General features: G+C 43.5%; 2 protein-coding genes across 11 annotated transcripts in view; one reads left to right on the top strand and one right to left on the bottom strand.

Moving 5' to 3' along the window:
- LOC138165277 (dedicator of cytokinesis protein 7-like) overlaps nucleotides 1–19,769 on the bottom strand; it is a 327,550-nt gene that overhangs the window by 283,485 nt on the left and 24,296 nt on the right. The gene's annotated exons all lie outside the window — the stretch shown is intronic.
- The window catches only part of LOC138165275 (cysteine protease ATG4C), a 78,756-nt gene that overhangs the window by 52,570 nt on the left and 6,417 nt on the right, over nucleotides 1–19,769 (top strand). For 4 of the 5 annotated variants that reach the window (XR_011169324.1, XM_069093425.1, XM_069093426.1 and 1 more), the window contains exons 8-10: nucleotides 1,832–1,910; nucleotides 2,577–2,653; nucleotides 11,189–11,308. Coding sequence is in view for 4 of the 5 variants with exons in the window: in XM_069093425.1 (XP_068949526.1) it covers nucleotides 1,832–1,910; nucleotides 2,577–2,653; nucleotides 11,189–11,308 (276 nt within the window). In the remaining variant the exon portion in view is untranslated. The remainder of the gene's footprint in view (nucleotides 1–1,831; nucleotides 1,911–2,576; nucleotides 2,654–11,188; nucleotides 11,309–19,769) is intronic. The other variant, XM_069093427.1, reaches the window with a different exon arrangement.

The following is a 19,769-nucleotide window of genomic DNA, read 5'->3' as shown; positions in this document are numbered from 1 at the left end:
AGTGGAGCCAAATGAATTGAAAGTAAACATCCAAAAAAATCAGTGTAGTCTAAAGTACCTTTCCAACTCAATCAGAAGTTCCCTTGCCTTTGACTTATTTTCTTTTTAAAAATATAGTTGTCAAGAACATGCCTGCGGTTTCTTTTATGCCAATTTCACTTTGCATCATTTCATAAAGGTCTTCCCGTATTTCTTCATAGCATTTATACGTTTTTATATTAATATCATATTGCATCATATTAACACACCATGATAATCATTGTATCTATGTATATATATATATAAATACGTTGTATTTATTATCTCCATTTTTTCCTGTTACAAATAAAATATCTATGAATATTTTTGGTACTGAGAGGGCTTTTTCTTCTTTTTCTAATTTTAGGATTGTGTCCTAAGACACTGAATTTCAGGGCCAAAAGATAAGATCCATTTTGTGACTTGTGTTGCATATTGTCCTCGTGCTGCTTGAAATATTGGCCACTAATCTTCAGTCCTACCACAAATTGCATTATCATGCTTATTTTCCTGTTGCCCCAGCAACACTGAATTATATAATTTTTTTGATATTTTTGTCATTTTTATGGACATAAGCTGGTATGTTAGGGTGGTCTTGATTTGTGTTCTTCTGATTATTAGGAATTATGAGGAGTATCTTTTCTTGTGCTTAACAGTTTCTTCTTTCATAAATAGCCTGTTCATGTACTTTGACCATTACTCTATTGGGGAGTGTGTGCTATTACTCTTGGAAATATCTATCAAACAACCAGCCAGTCAACAAGCAGCTTTTAAATGCCTGCCCTGTCCTAGCTCCTGGGTATGCAGATACCCAGGATGACAGCAGTTTCTTATGGGTTTTGTATTGTCTGTTAATATTTATTGAAAATATTTTTCCCAGTGTCTGTCCTTTCTTTTCATTTTATGCCTTATGTTATGCAAATTTTTTTAAAATTAAACCCATTGGTTTTCTCTCTAAAGTTTCTACTTGATTAACAATTTTCTTTCTTTCATAAGTGAGGCAAGTACATTGCTATTTCTTCCAGTTTAATAGGAAAAAATTAAACAAAAATTTAAATAACTTATCCAGCTAACATTTATTGTGTCATATAGTATGAGAAATAGATCCAAATTATCTTTTTGTCCGTATGACTATCCAGTTTCCCCATTTATTTTTGAATAGTGATTTTCAAACATGGTTTTTTTTTTTATCAAATGCCAATATTGTACACATTGGTACTGGAAAATGGTGGAATTGCAGAATGGAGCACAAATTAGGATCCAGAGAGTTTTTATAGTCTTTGCTTAATTTTGACTAGTTGATCTAGTTCCACTTATTCTAAAAAAATAACCTGTTGTTATTTTACTTGGTGTTCTGTGAAGTCTAAAACTTGCTTGGGAAGTGTTGACATTTTTATTCTCTTTAGACTTGCTGGAAATGTGAAGTTGGGAGTGCTGGGCCCAGCTGGGGTAGTTGTGTGAGCAGGGGAGAGTTAGGGACCTTCTCTGTATTTCACCTTTGTCATCTGTAAAATAAGGAGGTTGGGCAGTTTTTCTTTATGATCCTGTGAGTCCCTGAGTTTTTAGGATTGGTAGGACAAAATGTCTTTAAGTAGAGCCAGTAAGTGAAATGATAGTCCTAATGATTAAAATAAATGCATTCATTTATTTTCCAGTCTTGATTTTTATCTCAAATGATTCAGTGTAAATAATATTTGCATAATGAACATAACACTCATTAAAATCTTGGTAGAAACATCTTTGTTACCTTAAAAAATTAACTTTAGTTTTTTCTGTTGACTTTCATTAAACATGAATTAATTTTTGTTGGCAGGGAATTTTAAGCCTTGAATATTGTGTGGGCATCATTGGTGGAAAACCCAAACAGTCGTATTACTTTGCTGGATTTCAAGGTTAGTGATTTAATAAGATTATGTTTCTTCACAGTTTTCTTTAAAAACCGAGGAAGTTAATATGGGATCACTTGGAAACAAGATGATTAAAATAGCAAAACGAGGGCCTTATTAATTCATCAGCTCCACTAAAATCCACTCATTTGTCATTTGCCCCACAAAGTAATTGGATTCTGTAAAATGTATGTTTAATTTCAGTTGTTGCATAAACAAGGCAGAATGGATGGTTTCGCAAAACTTTCAAAGCCGTTGCTGTTCTAGTCTGGCGGTCATTATTTACAGATTTACTTTTTAGCAGTTTTTAGTGGTGCTAGTTGATGTTAAAATGACAAGCACTATGAGCTTCCTGTCAGGATAACGCAGTACAAGACATTTTTCATATGCAAACTCTAGAATATAATTGTGTGTTTGTAAAAGTAATTTTATCACCAAAAATTAAATGACAGTCTCATCACTTTATAAAAATTCTGCTTATACAAGCATATTTGATTATGCAAAAGTTAATCTGTCCTGTGAAAACCTATGTTTCAGTCAATGAATATCAGTCTGGCAAGTTGTTATTTGTAGGAGGTTTAAAAAAAAACTGTTCTACATAGAAATTGGATTGTAAGCAGTGTAATAATAAGGTGTTTTTTGAATTACTTGTCTTCTGTTTTGTCCTTGTAGATGACAGTTTGATATACATGGACCCTCATTACTGCCAGTCTTTTGTAGATGTCAGCATAAAGGATTTCCCTCTTGAGGTACTACAGATAAAGACTTGGTCCTGCTTTCCTTCCATATGAATCAAATGCTAATTATTTAGAGATGTTCCAGGGAGCGGCGTGTTGATAGTGTTAGGGTTACCCATGTTCATCACTGCTTTGCTCCTTGTAAAACCATAATAAACAAAAATGACCAAAGGTTAAATACTCGATGCAGAATTTTAATTTATGATATACTTAAGACTTCATTTATCTCTGTCTCTTTCTTGTGGATACCGGAACCTCCCTGCTCCCCTACCTCCCCCCAATCCCCTAATATAAATGATCAAAGACTCCAAGTAATTTTCTTGAAAAGACAGCTGGGTTGTACCAAAGACCTTACAGTGTTAGGCAGATTTAAAGGGAAAAAAAAAAAGAAAAACATAAAGGGAACAAAAGTGGGAGAAGGTCTAGGATGATAAATTGAGGGAGGAAAATGTATCTTGTTAAGTAACAAGCATGCTGATCTAATTAGTTTTAAATATAATATGTTAATTAGAATTTGGTTTCTTTTTAAAATGAATTTTTAAGGTTTTAAATTGTTAGCTTTGGTTGTTTGCTCTAGTCTGAGGGTTTTTTGCCTTTTTGTGTGTCCTGGTCCCTTCTGGCAGGCAGTCTGGGGAAGCCTCTGTGGACTTTTTCTTGGAGTAATATTTTTAAATGCATAAAATAAAATTCATAAAGGAAATCAGTTCTATTGAAATCATTATCCAAATATTAAAAAAAACAAGTTTGTGTAGTTCAAGTTAAGGATCCACACTCTCTAGTATTTTTTATGCCTCTTTCATTCTATTTAGCACCATAAATTGGGAATTTGGGAGTTTATGTAAATGAGGTACCTGGTTATTGTCTTCAGAGTTGCTGCTAGCGGGGTTTGAAAAATTTCTAAAATAAATTTGACTGATTTTTCTAATGTCACGAAATTTTCCCCCAATATCCTTTTCCCTCTTTCCTCCCAGAGAGCCAGCCCACATAACAAATAATGTTTTCAAAGAAAAAGAAGAGAAAAAAATCAGCAAAACTGATCAGTACATTAAAAAAACCTGAAAATGTATGTGGTGTGCCTCAGCCAGGGACCTGTCCCTCAGCTGAGCTTGGGACAGTGGTGTCTACCCAGATCATGTTTGAAGTCGAGCTTGTTCTTGGGAATTTCGCACCCTTCTCTTTGGGCCGTTTTGTGGTTGCTCTTTTCATTTACATTATTGAAGTCATCGTCTGTATCGTTTTCTTGACTCTCTTAGGTGTTTTTAAAAAAAATTCCTTTTAACCACTTTATCTGAATGGGCCAGTAAATTTCAAGGGCCTGATGTGAAGCTGAAAAGGACATATTTAGTATTTCTTATATTTCAATACTAATGGCATACTGGCTGATAATGATACCTGGTGATGTTTGTGTTTGACTGTATTGGGCTTTCCATGGTATCAAAAATAAGTTTGTTTTTTTAAACCTTGCTTCACTTCTTAAAACCACCACCCAGTCAGAACCATCCTTTGTGATAAAGAAGTGAAACAAATACATGTCTTAATCACGGCTGGGAGAATGTGCCTACTTCTGAGCCTGTGGTTCACTTTCTCTGCAGAGAAGAGGGAGGTATATTTCATCATCATTTTCCTGGAGGCCTGACTGGTCATTGTATTGATCAGAGTTTGGATGTCTTTTAGTCTTGTTTTCTTAATTTTTTTTCAATCAGTAAAAATCTACCTTTTCCACCTCCAATCTCCTGTCTTCCCCCCCCCTCCCCAGTTTGAGGAGAAAAGGAGAAAAAAAACCCCAATAACCTCTTTTCTAAACACGTATTGTCAGGCAAAAATAATTCCTACATTGGCCATATCCAAAAATGTATGACTCAGTAACTTCCCTGAGTGCATCAGCCCTCTATCAGTGAGTAGCATGCTTCCTTTTGAGACTTTGGAATCATGGCTTATCATTCCAGTGATCAGAGTTCCAAAGATGCTCCAAGTTATGTGTCTTTACAATATTACTGTTATTATGTAAATTGTTCTCCTGGTTCTGCTGATCTCCCTGCTCATCAGTTCATTCAAGTCTTCCCAGGTTTTTTTAAACCATTTCTTCCATCACTTCTTACAGTGCAGTATGCCATCACATTTCTATTCCGTTTCTTGTTCCCTGATTGGTGGGCACCCGCTCAGTTTCCAGTAGTTTTCTACCACAAGAAAAATTGCTATAAATATTTTTCCACATCCCTTAGGACTATTCCTTCCTTTTATGCTTGCCCTTTTTTTCTCCCCTTTTCTTTCTGTTTCTATCTTGAGTGAAATGTATTTCTATAACCAACTCTGCGTGTGTATGTACTTTTCCCTTCTTTGACCAATTCAGATAAGTTAGGTTCAAGTATCACTTAATTCCTAACCCTTGTCCTCCTTGATTGTATATCATTCTTCTTCGGTTCTCCAATTATGTTCCCTATCCTTCCTCTCCCTTCCACTCTACCCTCCCTCCAGTGTATTTCTCTTCCCCTTCCATTCTTCATGTAAGATTATGATAACATATCATTCCCAGGCCCACTGTCAAATTAGTCTCCTTCTCTGCCCCTGATAATGCTAGAGTTCAGGGATGACACCTGTACTATCTTGTAAACAGTTATCTTTGTTTAGACCTTTATGATGCTTGCTCACGTTTAACTTTTCTGTGTTTCTCTTGTCTTCTGTGTTTGTCCTTCAAAGTTCCTATGCAGCTCTGATCTTCCATTTCATTAAGGTTCCATTTTTTTCATTGGTATTTGATTTCTTTCTGGCTACTTGTGTTATTTTTTTTTTAACCTGGAAGCTCTGGATTTCGGCTATAATCTTCTGGGGAGTTTTCATTTTGGGGCTTCTTTCAGGGAGTGACTGGTAGATTCTTTCTATTTCTACTTTGTCTTCTGGTTCCAAAAGATATGGTCAGTTTAAGATTTCTTGAAATACAATGTCTAAGCTATTTTTTTGGTCATGGTGTTCAGATAGTCTGATTCTTAAATTTTTCTCCTTGATCTTTTTTATAGGTCAGTTTTTGTTAGGAGGAGATACCTTACATTTTCACACATACACACACACATACACATTTCAGTCTTTTGATTTTATTTTAATGTTGCTTGTCTCATAGAGTCTGTAACTTCTTTTTGGTCAGTTCTAATTTTCAGGGAGCTGGTTGCTTGGGTAAAGTTTTGTATTTCTTATGCCAAACTATCAATTTCCTTTTTTTTTTGGGAGGGGGGAAGGCAAAGCAATTGGGGTTGCCTGAGGTCACACAGCTAGTTAAGTGTCAAGTATCTGAGGCCCAATTTGAACTCGGGTCCTCCTGACTTCAGGGCTGATACTTCATTCATTGCACCACCTAGCTGTCCCCAATTTCCTTTTAAACTCTTCCATTCCATAGCTCTCATTTCTTTTCTGTTTTTTTCCCCTTCATTCTTCTCATAATTTATAAAAATTTTTTTAACTCTTAAAACAAACAACCCTTGCTTTGTTCATATCTTCTAGAAATTCGAATTGAATTTGTGTCCAAGCTTAGTTTGTTTTGAGGTTTTGCTTGTAGATGTTTTGGAACCATTCTCTTCTTCTGGGGTATGTCTTAAGCGTCCTCGTCACCACAATAGCTTTTTATGGTGAGGTTCATTTTTTGCTTTTTCTTCTAGCCTCCCTTCTTACTTTACACTTTTTGTTAGGACCGGGCTGTGCATTCCTGGAAGGAATGCAGCACTAGAAAGATATCTTTAAATTTTCCCAGCCAAATGCTTCATATTTAATGTGACCTTTTTAACTTTCCTATGGTCAGAACAGAGAAGGACCGATGTGTTTTGTCCTGTTGACATTCCATACTGATGCCTGAGGAAGCACCACTTGACATCCCTACCTTTCCCCACTAGGCAGGCATGGCATTTCTAATTGGTATCTGTTGTGGTCAGGATTTTTGGTAACCTGAGCCACACACCGGGTCCATCCTGACATAGGCATAGGGCCCAGGGCCATCTGTGCCTTGGGTGAGTGGGCCCAGGTTACATCCCACGGTGTGCCCTCCACCCTGTGTTTATTAATAGTCTGGTTACTGTGACCATCAGGATTGGTCTGGAAGGGAAGAGGTATCTCTGAAAAGCCTGAGGAGGGGTGTACAAGCTCTTGGCAGAGCCCTAGTCATGGGCATGTGAACTTTGGTGCTGTCAGGGAAGAGGTGTGGAGATGGCCGGAGGGGGTGACATTGATGTGGACGAGTTTGTGGTGAGTTCGCTGCTCCATTGTTGGGGACAACGTATCCTTCAGGTGGCTACATCTGGCCTTCCACCCATGTCCTGAGAGATGATGAATAGATGGGACCATGTGATACCTTGTCCCTCATCTCGTCCCTGAGGCTGGATGTTAACTCTTTCAAGTCTTAGTTCCCAGGCTGAAAATGTTGGCTGTGAGAGATGTTGGTGAGTCTGGAGTGGGTCTGGAGATGAGATCTCTGGTTTACATGCCGGCTCTCCCACTTTCCACCTGTGTGTCTTCAGGTGGGTCACTGATGTGGTCACCTCACCCTCTGTGAGCCCCCAGGTTCTTCATCAGTACAAGGATGAGAACCATACTTCCACCATGTTTTATAGGCCTGTTGTGAGGACAAAGCTGTGTAAGCCCAAAGATGCTATATTAATGGGAATTAATATTCTCGTCCAAAGGGCAATGGGGGTGAACATTGCTGGACTCTGATAGAAGTGGGTGAGAAGGCAGACCCACACTCTCACTAGTAAAAGTGACAGATGTCAGCAGTGCTCCCGAGAATCCGGACTGTGGCAGCTCAGGGTGTGTGAGCAGGTGTGCTTTCGGTAGGACTCTTAGAAAGTTTCATACTAAGCAGCTGTATAATGTAACAATGAAAAGTACTTGTTTGAGTGGGAGTGTGACAGTCCCCACTCCATAGAAAGGGACAGGAGCTGTTCAAGTCCAGAGCAGCCTTTAATTTTAATTTTAAATAACTAAATAAAAAAGCAGGCTTACATTTTGGGCATCAGTCCTCTGAAAATGTGAGATAGAAGCTTTTAAAAACTGGAACTTCCTGGCACCTGACTGCCAGTGACATGATCTATCTTAATTATACGGTGTAAATTAGCAGCCAGGTACTGAAGGCTTGTGTCTAGACACAGTGTGGAGAGTTTCTTAGGGTTGATTGGACAATATTTTGAGAACTGACTTGACCTGTAATAAACAGAAATCAATCTGAATTATGAATCGGTCTTGTTTTCTTTGAGTTCAGAATCTGCTTGAATGAAAAGAAGCTGTATATACAGCTACAAGTTGGAACAATTTCAGTCAAGTCCTGGTGTTGAATTCATGATGCCCTATACTACTTGGAAAGTAATTTTAATTTTAATGTTCAAAACAATCATATAGAAAAATGCAGTGTTTGACACTCCTCTGGGTGATGGTAGGTCAGGCCAAGGCAAGGCCTGGAAACAGACCAAAGGGCATTTATGTTGTTTCTCCCAGTGCAAACACGTGGCTTGCTCTTTGGATTAGACTCCATCTTGCAGGTGAATACAAACAGTATTTATTGACTTTTTCTTCCCAATGGAATTTAATCCATCATTTGTATCTTAAGCACCAACTATGTGTAAGGCACAGTAGTTAGGAAGAGCAAATCAAAGACTCCCTGCCTTCCAGGATCATCATCCTGATTGAGGTTAAATAAGTAAGTAGATGAGCCTTAGCAAGCTTGGACTGGAGGTGCCCTCACACACCAGCAGAACCTTGGAGGAGATGGGAGACTTTAAGAGGGGGAGCTGAAGGAGGGCTTTGCTGGGCTTTTTTGCTCCTTCCCTCCTTCCTTCCTTTTGTCCTGTTTGGCCTGGGGATTTCTTTGGAGCATAGTAGTTCTTTAGGAGGACCTCCCTCTGCCAAGAGAGGATGGGCACCAGGTATTGCCCAGCTGGTTTCAGATGAGCTGCTTTTTGACTGAAAATGGAAATCTTTTTCTTCATCCTGTGACCTGATCTCTTGACACTTCCTTCTTGCAGTCAGCCCTGATTCCCTCAGCTGAAAGCTCTCCCCTCTCACAGTGTTGCACGTTGGTTAAGCCTCTCTTCTCTGCTGAGGACAGCTGGCTTCCACAAACCCAGCCTCTTCACATAGCATAGGGCAAGAGGCAAGGCCTGGGATGTCTTTGGCATGAGGAGCTTCTGAAGCAGGAAGCTCCTTCCGTCATGCAGGGCAGTGCTTCTCAGCAGCTTAGAATCTCAGGGAGTTCCCTGGAGGAAACCAGAAGTTCAGTGACCTGCCAGGGTCACACAGCAGAACTTGAACCTGTGTTTTCTGACACCATGCCCGGCAGCTTCTCAAGCAGTCCGTAGATAGGGAAGTGAATTAAATGGGGAGGCCTTATTCCTGTCTCCTTTGAGTTGTGCAGGTGGTGATTTCAATGGCTGGTGCAAGTTGAGTGATCAGCAAACTTAGGTACAGGCCCTGGCGCATAGAAGAAGCACCATGCTGGGTGGTGCCGCTGAGTCCGTGTGGAAGCCCGGAGTGAGCGTCTTGGCAGCTGTGCTGGACAGATCCACCTTTTAACAGCTTCACCACTAAGAAAGTGGAGCCGTGTTAGGACACTTCCATTGCAGGGAATACCAGCTGTTCCCTGGGCCTCTGGAGACTCCTCCGGCCCGTCCACCAGCGCCAGGTGGGGTCCCATTGCACAGAGGCCTCTCAGCGAAGCTTCCTGCCCAAACCAGGATTCGTTTGCATGGTCTCTGTTGCTGTCTTTTGACAAGGCATGTGATCAGAGCCTTAACAAATGACTGAAGTGATTTAACCAAAGAAAGCATTTGTATCTGTGTGTTTTGTCCCTAGAATGTGGGTACACGGGCCACTCGTTAGACCAGGAACAAGAGAAACGTGCAGGCCTTGTAGCATGCGTAGGTGCCTCTGACCATTGGGGATCTAAGAAACAAGAATTTCAGACATTTTAATGACTGATTTTAACACCCAAATATTAGGCTCCTAAATAGGCCTCATTGAGTGTGTGGTCTTGTTGGCCTCTGAGTTTGTGAGTTTAAAGATAGCCCATGTTCATTCTTAACTAGGTTAATTCTTTGGCTAAGGGAAATTCACTTGGTATTTTTAGGGAAAGTTATCCGTACACTAAAATTCACCATTTGGAATGATTTCAGATAATTTGAGCTGAAGGCTAATGCTTGAGTTTGAGAGACAGTATGGTGAGGGGAAAAGTATTGGAGCTGGAGTCCGGAGAGAGAGCTGAGTTCAAATTTTGGCTCTGACGCAGGTGGCAAATCACATCACCTTGCTGAGCCCGTGTCTCCTCCCTGTAACCTAGATCTCCCATGTGCACCACATACTCCAGGGGCTGTTGGGAGCAAAAGTATTTTGTGAACCTTCAGGTGCTTAGTACTACGACCACAGAAGCAGTTGGAATGGTTCTTTTCCCTCTGCCCCCTGGGCCATGGATTGAATTGGAATCCATATCATTACCCACTGCCTATCAAGAAAATCCTATAGCACCCAGGCCAGGGATCCCCGGACAGTCTCATGCAGACCTGCTTGGCAAGAGGGTGAAGTGACCTGTCTCCCCTGGGTGTGGGCCGCAGCAGGAAGTGTCTTCAGCGTGGGGTGAGAGGAGCTGTGTGGGGGGAGGCATCTTTCTCTTCCTGTTCCTTTCCTCCCTCCGTCTCCAGCCTCCGCTGGCCTCTGCAAAGAGCCTGAAATTCCTCAAATGTGTTAGGAACTTAGGAGGAGCTTGGGCTGACCAGTGTAGGAGCCTTGATTTGGGGAAACTAATTGATTTCCTTGGGACCAGTGTATCATGTAGACTCGTTAAATAAATCCATCAATAGGTTGGGTGCTGTTGAGAATTTTGGTTTTATGTCTGCCTCTATGCTTTATCGAAGGGCTTTCAAACTTTCCAGCTTTGTATCATGGAATGGCATGTCTCAGAGTTTTACCTGACATAATCTAACTGGGTTGCAAACCTGGTGATTTAAATACAGGATGTCCCCGAAGTCTTAGCACAGTATTAAACTATCGAGGCTGAAAATGGCACTAAGACTTTTGGGACACCCTGTCCTTGACATGTGTACGCGTGCTCTGCAGTCTTGCATGGTTGTTTCTCCTGCAGATATGTCAATGTAACTGGTTTTTACTGAGTGCCTAACTGATGGGAAGGGGAGGAGGAAAAAGAGGGGGAGGAGGAAGAGTGAGAGGAAGGAGAGGGGGAGGAGGTGGAGGACTTTCCAGGTCGTGGGGAGAGAGCTTATGTGAAAGGTGCTGAGCAATAGCAGTAGGAAGTGTCAGGACTGCACACTCTTCTGGGGGGCTACATTTCCCTTACTCTGCAAGATGACACTAATTATTAATAATGAATAAAGTAGACCTGTGTGGAATTGAAAATACATACAGTGTTAGTTAGCTACATAGTTCTGTGCTTTGGAGGGAAAGTCCGAGAAACAGGAAGCATGGCCCTTGTTAACCAGTCCAGATGATGGTTCCCATTATGTAAAACCCATAAGAAGAAAATGTCGCTTTAATCTCCTAAAGGAATTTTTTCTTCCATTGCAGTCATTTCATTGTCCTTCTCCCAAAAAGATGTCGTTCAGAAAAATGGACCCGAGTTGTACCGTGGGATTTTACTGTAGAAACATCCAGGACTTTGAGCGAGCTTCGGAAGAAATCACGAAGGTAACAGTTAACATTTGTTCGAGACCCGTCCATTCAGGTTACATCTGCAGCAGCAGAAGTGAAGGATTATGGGGTTTTTGAGGGGTCACTAGTTAAAAGAGGCAGCCTGTGCATTTGGAAAATGTTTGTCATGGAACTGTTCTCTCTCTCTGTATATATGTACACAAATACACGTGTGTATGTATTTATATATATATATATACACACACATGCACATATGTGTAAATAATATTGACAGAATTGGCGATGAATCACAAAAAGCAAATAGAGAAATACTGACTAAAGAAGGTTTTTTTCTTCAGGTGGAGCCCAGGACAGCCACCTGGAGTGACTGACTGGGGAGCCAGCGGGTCGCTAGGTGGCGCTGTTGAAATAGAAATCCTCCTACAGACTGCTGCCTTGTGCAGGCAATTGGCCTCCATTCTACTTGAAGAGGGTTTTAAAAGGGCAATCCCTTAGGGGTAGAGGGAAGAACTAATGAAGGATTTGATCAGGCCAAATTGCGCATTATTTCTTGTTAGTCCAACTGCTCCTTTGGTTTTTAAAAGAGAAAATGGTCCTTTTGGATTCTGACTAAGTGGGATTGTAGGTTTCCAGTGAACTTCCGGATCTGTTTCCTTTAAAGGATTTCGAAGGTTGATCTGAACCCTTCTCGTTTCCTTCACACTTGTGCATTTTCCCGGTTTCTCAGAGGACCGGGGCCCCTTTCCCAGGCTCTCCTGGCCACTGCTTATGCCACCAAGCATCAGGAGAATTAGCTTGGTGGGAGCCAAGGCTCCTAAGACCCAGCGTCCCCATTGTCACGTGATGCCAGGTCTGTGCTTGGCTTTTTTAAAAAACAAGACACGATGGTGTTTTTAAATTTGAGCTTAGACGCAGTGGTCAGTAGCTTCTCACTCATTTTTATTGCCAATTAATTTTTAAGCTGAAAATTGGCTCTGAGGATACAAGCCCATTTCCCGGCAGTGAGAAAAATCAAATGACTAAAGTTAAATCAGAAGTTTCCTGTAAGTTATGTTTAGTTTACATGACCTGCCATGTAAAAGAAGAAATTTAACAGGTCCGTGACAGAAAAATGAATGAGGAGAGGAGAAGATGAGATATGTGAGAACCTTCTCTTATGCTTCATTTTTCAGTTGTCTGCCCCTTCAGCCTCTTTTTTCAACATGGCAGGCCAGGAGCGCGGAAATGTCTATTTTCTTGGTTCCGGCGTCTAGTATTTGACAGTGGTCGCTACAGCCTCTTTTTAAAACTATTAGTGAACAGGATTGGACCTTTTTTTTTGGTCTTGATAAGACTATAAAGCAGACACTGAAACAGACAGAAACACTTCGCTAGTAATAGTAATAATAATACAGGCTGCATTTATGTAGTGCTTGGGGTTTGCCAAGTGCTTTCCAGATGTGATCTCCTCTGTCCACACAGCTAGCCAAGGAGGAGGAGGGAGGCATTATTGTTATCCCTCTTTTACAGATGACGAAAATGAGGTAAACAGGGTTAAGTGACTTGGCCAGAGTCTGAGGCCAGATTTGAGCCTTTTGGACTCCAGGCCCGGTGCTCTGAGCCCCCTGGTGGCTGCCATTCACTCCCTCGTTTTGGGAAATTCCATTCTCACTTGGTAAATGTAACATGAAATAAGGAGAGCCCTGGACATGACCTCAGAAGGCCTGGGTCAGAGGCTGTGTGTCCATCATCCCTTACGAGGCCTGTGACCTCGGGCCCCTGTTCATTCTCAGTTTCTTCACCTGTAAAATGGGGCTCATAATCTCTGTTGCCTTTACCATGCAGGAGAGTTGTGTGGATCAAAAACAGTTTTTGTAAGAGGGTTCTGAAAGCTGTGAAACACTGCCTAATTGGGGTGTCCTGGCACAGCAGGCAGAGCCTAAGGGCTTGGGCTTGACCCTCCCCTTGGCTGCTTCCCTAGGGGACCCCTCCCAAGTCTCTCCCATTCTCTCCCCCTCCATGTCTGGGTCTGTAAAGAGAGGGGTTGGACCTCTGTGGTCCTTGACAGCTTAAAGTCTCTACTTCTGGTAAGTGCAATCCTTCCACAACAGAACATGTTGAGGGTGCTTTTAAGACCATCCAACACACTTAGTCTGATTTCTGGGGTAGAAACAAGTAAGAAGCAAGCGTGTGCTGTGGCCCTCTCCTCTTCGACTCAGAGATGCCTCTGCAAGGCCCACAGCTCGAGGTTTTGTCATGAGGGAGCAGCCGGGGTCTTTGTGGAGGGGAGGGTCTCACCTTGATTTCTGGATGACCCTTTCCAGAAGAGCCATCCCTTATGAAAAATAATTCAAAAACCTCGTTCAGCACGACCAGCACATCAGCCAGGCTGACGTTTGGGTGTTGTCACATACCCTCTACTCTGCCGAGGAGGGAGAGCAGTGCATCTTCATGTTTCTTTTTGGGGCATCAAACACGGCTCTGCTCATTTCACACCTGTGTCTGTGGGCTCATGGTTCTGTTCATTCTACTTAGCATCAGTTCTGACAACTCTCCCCCTGCTTCTCTGCATTGTTATTCCTGGGCTTTACACCTACCAGGTGTGTAATAATTGTTTTTGTTTTTTATTCAACTGTAGTTCTTAAAAGTCCAGGAACATTCCATTTCATTCATATACCACACTTTGTTTATTCATTCTCCCATTAATAGGTATCTATTTTATATCTAGTTTTTGCTATTACAAAAATACAGCAATAAGCATTTTTGGCATATATAGCTTTTTAAAAAAAATTATTCCTCTCCTTGGAATATGTGCCTTATTTGGGATCTTTGGCTCAAATGGAATGGACATTTTAAATTACCTTCTTAGCATCATACCAGTTGAGAATGTCTTACTTTTAATGCATTTGGGCTGATGATTGCTAGTAGGGACATTTGGAGAAAGGCAGAAAGTAAATTAAGGCTTCTATTGAAGGAAGTTAGACTTTCTCTAGAACAGCTAACTTCCATTAAGTAATAGTATTGTTAAATTGTAATTAATGGCTTTTGGTAATGACACTAAAAATTCATTGTCATAATTTGACAATTTAAAATAGACATTTTGTAATCCGTGTGGTTCTAGAATCACAGAATCTCAGGACTTGGAAAATACCCCAGAGGTCACCTGATCCAAACTCCTTTTAAGCAGGGATCTTTTCCACAAAAGTGCTTGATGAGTGGTCATCAGGTTTGTGCATGTAGGTATCCGGTGTTGGAACTCGCCACCTTGCAGAAACAGGCCATTCCTGCAGTGCATTGGGTTACTGCTCTGGATGTGTGGGGTTTTGGTAGCAGACCATTTGAGAAGCTAGAACTACTCTTATTTTGCTTCTGTTTTCTCTGTTCAGGAGAAAGGTTCTTGTGCTATAACATACAACAAAACAAAAGTAATTAACATAGAGTTGAATCTCAAGATAAATGAGAATATAATTAGAGAACTTAGCTAGCCATGACTTAGCCAGCCCAAACCACTAGCCCAGACAAATTCCTCCATGGGTGTGTGTGATTGCTAATGGGAGGGGAGACACAAGACTGAGGTCAGCTGCCCTGATTTTCAAAAGAGAATGGCCCTTGCAAACTGTAGCCCAGTGAGGTTGCCTTGTGGTTATCGGCGGAATTCTAGATTCTATTATCGTGGGATTGTCAGTGTGCATCTGGAAGATGACATCTGAGACCACAAAACTCAGCATGGCGTCATCAAGAAGAAGTCATGCTCGCAAAGCTGCCTTTTTGACAGGGTCACTGGGTGCTAGTTAAGGGGACTCTGGTAGATTGTCAATAACATCTAAGATGCTTCTCTTTGTGGAAAAAATGGAGAGGTGTGGGCTGTGTATGCATGTCAGTTAGGTGGATTCAAGCCTGATTGAAAGAGTTGACCACTGAGTGACAGTGCCTGGTTTGATGCCCATTGGGGAGTCTGGTGGAGAGCCTTCGCGGACTGTTCTTGGTCACGACGCCCTTTGCCATCTCACCAGTGACTTGGATAAAGGCTAGGTGTGTGCTTGTCATGAGTCACCCACTTCCATGGTGGCACAAGGAGGGGAGGAATTGGGCTTTAGATTCTGACAGAGTAAGACTCCGAAGAACCAGAATGGGAAGGTGAGCTGGACTGGATACAGTTTAATAAATTTAATAGGGACTGGGGGAGGGGTTTAGAAAACAAGCATTTATACAGCGCCTACTCTGTGTCATCCATGGGCAGCTCGGTGGTGCGGTGGGTAGAACATCTGGCCTGGGGTCAGGAAGATCTGAATTCAAATCTGGTATCAGACACTCGCTGTGTGACCCTGGGCAAGTTCTCCCCCCTGTTTGCCTCAGTTCCTTTTCTGTAAAATGGGGACACACCGAAGAAGGAAATGGCAAACAGCTCCAGTATCTTTCTTTTCTTTCTTTTGTTTTTGGAAGGGCAGTTGGGGTTAAGTGACTCACCCAAGGTCACATGGCCAGTAAGTGTTAAGTGTCTGAGGTCAAATTTGAACTCATGTCCTCCTGACTCCAGGACCAGTATTGTATTCACTGCGCCACCTATCTGCCCCCGCTTCAATGTCTTTGCTAAGAAAACTCCACGGACAGAAGTCCTTGGGTCACACAGAGTCAGATGCGACTGAACAATGATGTGCACTAAGCACATCTTGTTTGTGGCTGCTAATATTGTTCCCTTTCTACAGCTGAAAAGACTGAGGCAGACAGGTGAAGTGACTTTTCCAGGGTCATACAGCTAGTAAGTGTCTGTTCCATATTTGAATTCTGCTCTTCCTGGCCCCAGGCTCTTGTGCACCATTTTGGCTCCAGTGTTTAGGAAGGACTTTGACAGCCCTGTGAACATCTCTACCCTCCTGGGTAGAGGAGCAGCAGGCGAAGGAGCAGTGGATGGATGATTAAGGAAGAGGAGGTGATTTGTGGGGAGCCCGAGAGCTTCCCTCTTTGTGGTCCTGGAGGCTGCACTGGGTGTAGGGGGCGGGGAGTGGGGGTGTGGCAGAAAAGCATGCTTCAGTTTGATGTGAGGAAGAGCAGTCAAGACCCCCCCAGGGCACTGGTCCCCCTAGAAAGCTCTCTCTCTCATGGGGGTCTCTGGGGGCAGGGCTGACCTGGAGGGTCCTGCAGGTGTTTGCAAGTGTGACCTGTCCATGGTATCACTTTGGGCCCCTCACTGTCCCAGACCTTCCTGGAATTGTCCATGCCTTCCTATCCTCGTGGACTCATGGGACTGGACATGTCACAAGCTTCTCTTACAGCTTTGTGGAGTTTTATGTTCTCAGTCACATTCGTTACCCTCTGCCCCCTCTGGTAGGATTTTACAAAGGATTCTCTTCCAGCCTCAGGGTGCTCTGGAAGCTCGGTTTCTGTACTTTGAGAGTGAGTTAGGTCCTGGCCCAAGGGGTCTCTGGGTGCCTTTGGCCTCCTTTTTGTGGCCGTGTGTATGTTCAGGTCACACAAGATGTCACAGGAAAGTGCACGTGGGAGGCGTGAGCAGCCAAGGGTGCTGGGCAGGGCTCTTGGAGTCAGAGCACCAGGGTATTGCCTGCATGATCTTGGGCAAATAAGCTGACCCTTCTGAGCCTCAGTCTCCTCATCTGCCTCTATAGTCTGATGGTCTGGATGGTGCTGTTTTCAGAGGACATTGGGCTCAGTGCCAAAGATTGCAGGATATTGCAGAGATTCCTAAATAACATCCTCAGACACATACAGATTCAGCCCAACAACCCACACAGGCAAAACCAAATGCATGACAACTGTGCAAGTCATGATGGCCGGTTGGGTGGACGACTCGTTGAGCTGGTCTGTAAGCCCTTCTGTCTCAGACAACTGCTGCAGGGGGGCGGCGGGTAGCTGGGAAGTGGTACAAGGCTGGTGATTTCAAGAAGGGTGCTGGCAGCCCCTGCCCCTGAGGAGCTCACCTCTTAATGAGGGAGGGCATAGCATGGACCATATCTGGGCCAGACACAGTCCATACAGAGGAGATGGAAGGAAGCCTCAGGGGAGAAGGTGCTAACAGCTGGGGGAGGGGGAGCCTCCTGGAAGGTGGTGCTTGATCTGAGCCTTGAAGGAAGTCAGGGGGACCAGATGGTGGAGGTGAGGAAGGGGTAAAGGGCAGCCATGGCAGACTGAGCAGAGCAGCAGGCAGGCCAGCTTTGTAGAGCACAGGGAAGGCAGTGGAATGGAGCAGGTCTTGGAATGAGCCTGATTAGTCGTGTTTGATCTGGGAGCTACCCAGGAGCTTTTTGGGTGTGTGTGGTGGGCAGGGGAGGAGACCGACAAGCACTTTGGCAGCTCCTCCTCTCTCTGGAGGACAATTAGATGTCAAGAGATGATCAGGGCCTGAACTATGGGGACATCTGGGTGAGCGGAGAGTGGGCTTGTGTAAGAGCTTGTAAGGGTAGGAACCATAAGCTTTGTCCGTTGATTGGTTATGAGGGGAGAGTGAGAGGTGAGCAGTTGAACATAGCCCTGAACCTGTTGGATTGAGATGATTGGATTTTCCACAGTCATAGGGAATTTGGGAAGAGGGAAGTGTTTTGGAGAAAAGATATTGAGTCTGATTTTGGATTTTCCCCCAATAACCTAAAGTTTATCCTTGAAATAAAACCCATCTTTTTAATACCAGTATTCTTCCAGTGACACCGTAAATCATGGAATAGGATAATCTTTGAGGAATTAAACTTGTGGGTTCCCCAAAAGGCAACGGACAGTGTCCTGTGGTCATTTCTAGGATGTAGTGTACTGGCAATGAAGAAGCTGCTGAAATAGACCTTAAATGAAGCATGATCATAGAAACAAGAATGTGGGATGGCAGAGGGAAGCAAGAGGCATATAGCAGCATTCGTGTAATGTTAGAGTCTGAGACGAGGATCCAGCATGTCAGGCAGACCCCAGAGACCATTCATGAGTCTGGCTTTGTCAGAGTTGTACAGGATGAGAAGGCGGGGCCGTGATTGGCTCCGATGTAAGGAAAAGCCACACTGGTGAGATGGTTTCTCCTCCGGGGGAAGCTTCAGCTGAAGGAGGTTTGGTGTTTCCCAGTGTGTCTTCCAACGTGTTATCCATCCTTCGGTTTGGTCCAGGGGCACATGTAGAACTTTGCTGCTCTGTTTGGATCCAGTGCCCCAGAGGGATGTCCCTCCTCAGGAGGCCAGCCTTCTGCAGCTTTGGGGATTCATAGTCCAGTTCCCTGGCCTGGGTCAGTTCAATTCAGCATCTACTTTGTGTGAGGTGCCGGGCATACAAGGACAAAAAATGAAATCATCCCTGCCGTGCAGGAGTCAGCATTCCACAGGGTGGGTGCAACAGAGGCAGAAAAGTGATGGGATGGAGAGGGCACAAGCCATGGTGCTGCCTCCTGGCCCTTCTACGGCCACCGCCCTTGGTCTCGTCCTCCTTGCACCTTCTCTCCCATCCTCTCCACCTCCGTCCCTTCCACCTTCTCTCCCATGTTCACCCTTGTCCCTTCCACCTTCTCTCCCATGTTTTCCACCCTTATCCCTTCCACCTTCTCTCCCATGCCCTCCACCTCCATCCCTCCCACCTTCTCTCCCATGTTCTCCACCTCCATCCCTCCCACCTTCTCTCCCAAGTTCTCCACCCTCGTCCCTCCCACCTTCTCTCCCATGTTCTCCACCCTCGTCCCTCCCACCTTCTCTCCCATGTTTTCCACCCTCGTCCCTTCCACCTTCTCTCCCATGCTCTCTGCCCTCGTCCCTTGTACCTTCTCTCCCATGCTTTCCACCCTCGTCCCTTCCCATCTGAGTTTTGAGCTTCCCTATACCTGCTCCTGTTCCAAACTTGCTGTTCCAGGCTGGATTCCATCTCCTCAGATCTCTGCTGTTTATAACACAGGAATTTTATCACTGAGAGTGAGAGAGGGAGTTCATCCTAAGGTGCTTTCACATGGGCAGCACAGGCCCCAAAGACAGCATTTCCTGTCTCTTAAATAGCTCTCCCTTTTTGTCCTTTGTCCTTCATTACACAACAAGCTCCTTAAGGTTAATGACCGTGTAAATACTCTGATGTTTAACAATTGGCCTTGGAAGGGAACTTGCTTTGTTTTTTTTTTTACTATGGAACTTAGGGTGTTTCATACATATTTCACTTGTTCTCAGACTAGTCGCATTTATTTTACAATGCAGAATAATTTTACTTTGCATGGTATAATTATTGACTCATTTGTACTTGAGTTTGAGACTAGATATTCATAACTAGGAAGTGGAAGTTTGTGATTGATCACCTGTTGATCAATAGAACGGATCAGGGTTTGAACAATGTCCCATGTGACCCATGTTTCTGGAGGATCGTACAGGTGAAAGGTTGCTCAGGCCATGGAGTGTGATCTCTTGTGCAACGTGGGGATCCCGAGCATTCTGAACAGATGCTCCCCGGCCTCCGTGTGAATACTGAGAGTGACTTCGAGCTCCCTCCGTCCTGACGCGGTCAGTGACTTCGAGCTCCCTCCGTCCTGACGCGGTCAGTGACTTCGAGCTCCCTC

The sequence above is a fragment of the Petaurus breviceps genome, unplaced genomic scaffold, assembly GCF_028583685.1.
Source record: "Petaurus breviceps papuanus isolate PSGF00001 unplaced genomic scaffold, PetGlider_PUasm1.0 208, whole genome shotgun sequence".
NCBI classification, from domain to species: Eukaryota; Metazoa; Chordata; class Mammalia; order Diprotodontia; family Petauridae; genus Petaurus; species Petaurus breviceps.
The sequence above is the reverse complement of the archived record's forward strand: the minus strand, read 5'-3'. Positions and strand labels throughout refer to the sequence as shown.